The sequence below is a fragment of the Sorex fumeus genome, unplaced genomic scaffold (genome assembly GCF_029834395.1).
Source record: "Sorex fumeus unplaced genomic scaffold, SorFum_2.1 ptg000122l, whole genome shotgun sequence".
Lineage (NCBI taxonomy): Eukaryota > Metazoa > Chordata > Mammalia > Eulipotyphla > Soricidae > Sorex > Sorex fumeus.
Window position 1 is genome coordinate 15,842,875 of NW_026606179.1, and position 7,683 is coordinate 15,850,557.

The following is a 7,683-nucleotide window of genomic DNA, read 5'->3' on the forward strand; positions in this document are numbered from 1 at the left end:
ATCATTTGGGGGTATATTTTTGAGCCACACCCAGTAGTGCTCAGGGGTTACTCCCAGCTCTGTGCTTGGTGGGGGGCTCCTAAAAGTGCTCAAGATGATGAGCATTTATAATGATATGATGATATGATATGATGGTGGGACTCAAACTTAGGCCTCCTGCATGAGCTCTAGACTTTTGTGCTTTTTCTCTGTCCTTAATTGATTTAACAGCATTGATACATTAAATTAACAGCATTAACACAACTAAGCTTCAGTATTTACTTCAAAACCTTATTGCTCATTGTACTCCTCTATATAACATCTGAATTTTGTCCTTTTTGTATACAGAGTATATACATTCAGCTATTATATAAAGTATATTTTAAACATTAAAAATTGTCACATAGAAAATGTCTCAAACAGTATCAAATAAATTATTGAGGGCCTGCTTAAAGGGGTGGTTTGGAAAACTGGAGACAGTGGTGGAGGGAAGGTATGATGGTGGTGGGATTGGTGTTGGAATACTAAATGCCTGTAACAAATCATCACGAACAACTTTGTAAACCGCAGTGTATATAAAAAGTGTTAAGGGGAAATTTTTTAAAACAATTTAAAAAAAATAGAAAAGAAAATGTTGTGTCTCAAATTTAGACAGTGATTCACTGACCAAAACTATAGTAGATGTATAGAGAAAGTAACTTTTTTTTCCCCAGAATCCAGTACAGAGAACTACATGGAAGGAAGGAAAAAAAAACAAAATAAAATCATTAAAAGACTAAGCAAAGTCCACAGTGACAGGCCCCAACTAGATGTGTCCACATGGCAGACAATAATATATTTTCCAATAGGCCAATGCCAAATTAACATCAAACTAAAGCCCTGAATAGCTTCAAACATTTCATCTGTTCTCTGGGGTAATTTTATTACAGCTACATTTTGGTTGCCTGTTCAAAATACTTTCTAAATTCAAAACACAACTCCTAATAAAATTTGGAGGTAACCTCAATAAAATTTTCAAATATACCTTTTTCTACTTGCAAAACAAATTTTGAAGCACCAGCTTATTAAATATCATGCATACTCAGAACTAAAGTACATAGTTTTCCTTTCTAGTAGGCATATATTTTAGTACGTCCATTGTGAATTTTTTGTTTCTGTGACATACCCAAAGGCAGTGCTCAGGGATGGCTCCTGACTCTGTGCTCAGGGTTCCCTCTGGACAGAGTGAGAGAACCATATGGGGTGCTAGGGTGATGTCTGATCAAGTGGAATCACTCCAGCCTCTCCTATGTAATAACAAAAGACAAAATTTTAACTCAAACCCTGAATATACCAGTTATAGTTTTTTTTTCTGTTTCTGTTATCAAAAGATAACAAGTTATTGCTGAAACAATGACTTTCATCAATGATGAACCTGAGGACATGAAGAATTCACATGATACAAAAAAATTTTATAAATTACTTTATAGAACATTTTTTCTATGTTGACTCTCTGCTTGCCATCCCTTCCCTCTCATATTTATAGGATTTGCGACCAGCATGGATTTTGTGATGAATTGTAAGATTTGATCGCCAACTGAAGCTCTTGCCGCAGACCTCACAATTGTAAGGTTTCTCCCCAGTGTGAACTCTCTGATGAGACTGGAGCTGTGAAGACCGACTGAAGACTTTACCACACACCTCACATTTGTATGGTTTTTCTCCTGTGTGGACACTCTGATGAAGCTGAAGACTGGAGGCCTGACTGAAGTGCTTGCCGCACTCCCCACACTTGTATGGCTTCTCCCCTGTGTGCACCCTCTGATGCATATCAAGGTTCAAACTCCACTTGAAGCCTTTCCCACACTCCTCACATTTGTAGGGTTTCTCCCCATTGTGGACTTTCTGGTGGGCCTGCAGGTGAGAACTGCGGCCAAAGCTCTTCCCACACGCTTCACATTTGAATGGTTTCTCCCCACTGTGGACTCGCTGGTGGGCCAACAGATTTGAGGCCTGCCTGAAGACTTTCCCACATTCCTCACAATGATAGGGTTTCTCTCCTGTGTGGATTCTACAGTGGATTTTAAGATCTGCTCTGCGATTGAATCCCTTCCCACATTCTTCACATTTGTATGGCTTTTCACCTGTGTGGATCAGCTGGTGAGTCTGAAGTCTGGAACTCTGGGTGAAGCCTTGCCCACACTCCTCACACTTATAAGGTTTCCCGACACTATGGGCCTTTAGGTGGATTTGGTGATAGGAACTTTGACTAAAGCCCTTCCCACAGACCTCACATTTGTAGGGTTTCTCTCCCGTGTGAACCACAAGATGAACCTGATAATGGGAATTCCTCCTGAAGCTTTTCCCACACACGTGGCATCTGAATGGCTTCTCTCCAGTGTGGACTCTCTGGTGTGCCTGTAGATTTGAACTCAATGTAAATCCTCTGCCACACACAGGACAGATGTAGGATTTCTCCCCGCTGTGAACTCCTTGGTGGGCCTGAAGACTTGAAGGGCGACTGAAGCCTTTACCACATTCCGCACATTTGTATGGTTTTTCTCCTGTGTGAACCCTCTGATGAATATACAGATTTGAACTGCAAATGAAGCCCTTGCCACACTCCTCACACTTGTACGGTTTCTCTCCTGTATGAACTCTCTGATGGGACTGAAGATGAGAATTCCTACTGAAACTCTTCCCACATGCATCACATCTGAATGGTTTTTCCCCAGTGTGGATTCTCTGATGATCCTGAAGGTGTGAGGCCTGACTGAAGGCCCCCCCACACTGCTCACAATGATAAGGTTTCTCTCCTGTGTGGACTTTATAGTGAACAGTAAGTGCTGATCTACGACCAAAGGTTTTCCCACACTGCTCACATGTGAACAGTTTCTTGACTGTGTGGACCTTCTGATGGGTTTGCAGATGAGCACTCTGTTCAAATTCATTACCACACTCGTCACACTTAAAGCATTTTTCTCCCAGGTGAACTCTCTGATGAATATGAAGTACTGAGCTATAGTGGAATCCTTTTTCACACTCACTACATGTCTGAGCCTTCTCTTTTGAGTGGAACTGTTGATGAACATCCAAGGAGGAGAGATCTGTGAAAGTTTCTGGATGCTCGTGACATTGGTGAGGTTTTTGTCTTGTGTGAATCATATTATTTGGATCCAGTGTTGATATTTTAAGGCAGTTATTTCCATAACTATTGTAACTATAAAGCTTTTCAGTTTTGTGCACTGTATGATCACTGAGGCCAGGTAAAATCCAACGGATGGGATCAACAACCTCTTTATACCAGTATCGCTTATTTTCCATGGAAATTTGCTGGTATCCATTCCAGCATTTTTGTGATTCTGCTGAGTAAGTTTTCCTCCAGTACTCCTGAGTTCTCAATGTTGGGGTTTCTAGATTCCCAGGATCACAGGAACCATCTGCATCATGATTGAGTATATCATTCTCATCTTTAGAAATCTGCATATAGATTCCCATTCCTTCCAGACCAAGAAAATCACCTTGTTTATGGAACCTGGAACTATTGATCATAGAGTCTTGAACTCTAGTTAAGTCAGGTGAAATCTGTTGCCAGATTTGCCAGTAGGAAAGCTCTTCAGGTGAAGTTCTGTCTTGAACAGTTCTCATCTCACTTAGGTTGTTCTTTCCTAATAGAACAGAGAATTTAGAGAGGTAGACAAGCAAAAACTGTGCTTAACGACTTAAGATTTAGTACTTAGGCCACAATGAGGTTTTCATGAACCTTGGAATAGTTTATTCAAACTTTCCACCATATATAAAGTTCCTGCTTTATCTACTGACAGAAAGCAGAAGTTGGGTCATAAAACTTCCAATGAGATAGGACTGAGGACATTCATTATGACAAAACTGCTACCATATAATACACTATATATATATATATCATTTTTTATTCTTGTGTTTTTCCTTCCATGATGAGTTCACATGGAGGAGTATTTTATAGTACTCATGCCATTAACAAGCAGTGGTATTTAGTAGGTATTCTTCCAAAACACCCACAAACACCCCGTTTGAGTTCTGGGATTCTCATACCACTATACATACCATTTAAGTATGAACAAAGGCAGAAAAGCAAAAGCACTTTTAGGTTTCTGAAACCAGAAAAGGACAGGAAATCATACTTCACTGAGAAGTGAAAGGCTATCCCCAGAGACAGTGGAGCATAACTTAATGCTGAGGAGAAAATCAAGGATGCAGAAAATCACTAGGGATGAAAGGAAAGAAGAAAGACCTACATACTGACTCCTTCAGACTTTTGAACTGCTTCTATATTATGCTTGTGGGACTGGAGCAATAGTACAGCAGGGAGGGCATTTCCCTTGCATATAGCCAACTGGGTTTGATACTCTGCATCCAATATGGTCCCCTGAGCACCAGCAGAAATAATTCCTGAGTACAGAGCCAGGAGTAAGCCCTGAGAATCTCTGAAGTAAAAATGAAAATAAAGAAATAAATACAAATAAAATATGCTTGTCTTTTCCCAAGCAGTAGTCAAATTCTTTTTATCTTTCTGTTTAGGAATCACACCCAGCTGTGCTAAGGAATTGTTCCTGCCTCTGTGCACAGAAAACACTCCTGGCAGGCTTGGAAAACCATATGGGGTGCTGGGGATCAATCTGGGTTAGTCATGGGCAAGGGAAGTGTGCTATTTCTCCAGCCCCAAAAGTCAAATTTTAGAGGAAAAGACAAATGTTATCTTTGAAAAATATTATTAAAAAGAGAAACTTTTTAATATAGATATATTGGCCAGAATGTTTTTCAAACTGAAGGATGCAATTTAATATTTGAAAGAGTCAACAGCTTGATCATCTGAGGTGCAGCAAAACATTAAAGGTATTTTTCCACAGAATAATAACCTCTGGGCCAGAGAGAGAGTACAGGACTTCAGGTGTTTGCCTTGCATATGATTTTTTGATCCCCAGTACCATATGAGGTTCCCCCACAACACACTAGCACTGCCAGAAGTGATTCCTGAGTGAAAATCCAGGAATAATCCCTGAGCACCACCAGGTGTGGCCCCAAAAACAAACTAAAATTCCAGGAAAGCCATATGTCAACCTGGTCAACATCATCTTTGGGGGGTCAAACAGGGTAGTTAACTATAAGAGGTCCCAAGTGTTGGCTTCTTTGGGGGGATTTTTCTCTGAGCCACTGTCTTCATCAACCAAAACTTCCTTTCTCTCTCTCTGTGAAATCTCACTTTAAAGGGATGACAGCTTCACGCAGAGACACAGATTTGTTTACTTTTTTATTGTCAGGAATTGAACCCAGGAACTCACAAGAATAAGACCAGAGCTTTCTGCCACTGAACTACACCCCGCCCCCCTCCAGTGCTCCCCTATCCCTTCACTATTTTGTGTAGTTCCAGGACTTGTACCCTGGGCCTCATAAATGCAAGATGGGGGCTCTAACCGCTAAGCTACATCCCTGGCTGGCTCCAAGTCACAAGTTTAAAATGAACAAGTGGGAAAAACAAAAGAAAAAAAATAGAGTGAAAAGCGGATCTTAAAATTTTCAGGAAATGTGAGTTTCAATAGCATATTTGAGATTGAAAGCATAGGCCCAAGCGATAGGATAGTAGATAAGGTACTTATCTTGTACATAGCCCACCCATGTTTGATCCCTGACACTAAATATGGTCCTCAGAGTCCTGCAGTCCTGCTTGGAGTTATTTCCTGAGCATGGAGGAATAAGACTTGCTGGAGGGGGGAAGGGAAGGAGGGAGGGAAGGAGGGAGTGAAGGAGGAGTGAAGGAGGGAGGAAAGAAGGAAGGAAGGAAGGAAGGAAGGAAGGAAGGAAGGAAGATATATGGAGCAGGAGGCACTATCCTAAAGTGCTTTTAGAAAATATATTTGGAAAAGATCAAAAACATGCCTGATTAGAAGGAAAAGCTGGGGATGGGACTCCATGACAGGCCCAGGGCTCCAATCGAGGCACAAAAGGCAAACAACCAAAAACTAGACAAACACTGGACAGTGTTTCTGGGCCCACTCAAAACTGTGACTGTTTATACACCCAAACTGATGGGATCATTTCAAACACCCCAAATCTGAAATCCCTTTGTCACAAAGAGACTCAAGAGGGTGCCTAGGCTCACCCACAGAAAACAGGTTCCAGAAGTTCTCCAGCATCACATCCCGGTACAGCTTCCGCTGAGCGGGCTCCAGCAGCCCCAGCTCCTCCTCTGAGAAGGCCACGGCCACATCCTGGAACGTCACCACCTCCTGTCACAATCACACACAACCTGAGTTACAGACAATGCCCCCTGGAAAAGTGGGAAGACACACAACAGGGGGCAGGAGAGAAGGGGGTCGCCTGGTACCTGAGGAGCTGAACACCCAGTCCTGCCCCCTCTGCTCTGTCACAGCCACACCCCAACCCCACAGTCTCACCCAAAGTACTGCAGGGAAAATCCAAGCACTGTCTGATTCTGGGTGGGCTGAATAATCACTATTAGAGGTGAGTCATAACTGAAGCAGGTTAGTATGATGTTAATTTAATTTAATGCTACATTAATATACTTATATATTATGATGGCTAGCTATAATATTAATAAATATGTTAATAATATACTCATTAATTTAGTAGTACATTAATGCTTAATTTAGTTAGCATGTGTAAAAACACTTAGAAGTCATATCTGATCTGTTACAGGTATAAAAATGTATCTATGAATACACTTAGAGATTACAGAAATGTGAAAGCAGTGAATTTATAAACAACATAATAGTAAAGTAGAAATTGTTCTTCATTGTTACTGTTCTCCACCTTTTTAATTTTAAATTTTTTTTCAAATTGAGGTATTACAGAGGCCTGAGAGATAAACAAAGAAAAGGTGACTGTCTTTCACGTGGTCAAGCCCCAGTTCAACTCTGCACCCATATGGTCCCCTAATGCCCCCCGCCCCGCAGTGATTCCTGAGCAGAGCTCCAAGAGTAAGCCTTGTGCATGTACAGGTGTGGCACCCAAACAAACAGGGCCCATAGTGACAGTAAGAAACTATAACAGGTAGGGCATTTTCCTTGTCTGCAGCTAACCTGGGTTCAATCCCCAGCAACATATACAATCCCCCAAGGTCCCCCAAAACTGATATATGGGTGCAGAGATAGGTGTGGCCCAAAATATATTTTTTTAAATTGAGGTACCAGAATTTACAACAGTACTGAAGTGGTTATTTAAAAATCAGAGTACTACACCTGTTTTCTACTTTTATTTGTGAAATTTAAAATGTTGAGATGTGGGGCCAGAGCGATAGTATAGTGGGGAGGCTGTTTGCCTTACATGTAACCCACCTGGGCTGGATCCCCAACATCCCATTTGGTTCCCCAAACACTTCCAGGAGTGACCCCTGAGCGCAGAGTCTGGAGTAAACCCTGATCACACAAGGTCAGATGTGGCCCCAAAACAAACAAAAAGTTGAGGTGCAAGAAAAAATGAAACAAATGAAACTTTGAGGACAAACAGCCCCAAACGCCCTGACCCTCGCTGAAGGAAATCCTCGTGCCCCTGGGCGACCCTGAGTGGCACCATCACAGCTAGAAAGGCGATCTCAACTCACCCTGAACCTGCTCATGGCTTCTTCACTTTCTGGAGACAGAGTCCTAGCCTGGGAGACAGGAAGGAGAGAGAAATCAGTGGGAGCCTCCAGCCATCACCCCGGGGGCTGCTTACTGTCAAGGATCAGAG

The 7,683-nt window shown here is 41.9% G+C and overlaps 1 protein-coding gene across 2 annotated transcripts in view; it reads right to left on the bottom strand.

Moving 5' to 3' along the window:
• Positions 1 to 1,440: 1,440 nt before the first annotated feature.
• LOC130044372 (zinc finger protein 226-like) overlaps positions 1,441 to 7,683 on the bottom strand; it is a 30,312-nt gene continuing 24,069 nt past the window's right edge. Inside the window, exons 3-5 of one of the 2 annotated variants that reach the window (XM_056137092.1) lie at positions 7,556 to 7,603; positions 6,095 to 6,221; positions 1,441 to 3,626 (exon numbers count right to left, since the gene is read on the bottom strand). In XM_056137092.1, the coding sequence (XP_055993067.1) occupies positions 1,459 to 3,626; positions 6,095 to 6,221; positions 7,556 to 7,570 (2,310 nt within the window). In that variant the 5' untranslated portion in view covers positions 7,571 to 7,603 and the 3' untranslated portion in view covers positions 1,441 to 1,458. The remainder of the gene's footprint in view (positions 3,627 to 6,094; positions 6,222 to 7,555; positions 7,604 to 7,683) is intronic. The other variant, XM_056137093.1, reaches the window with a different exon arrangement.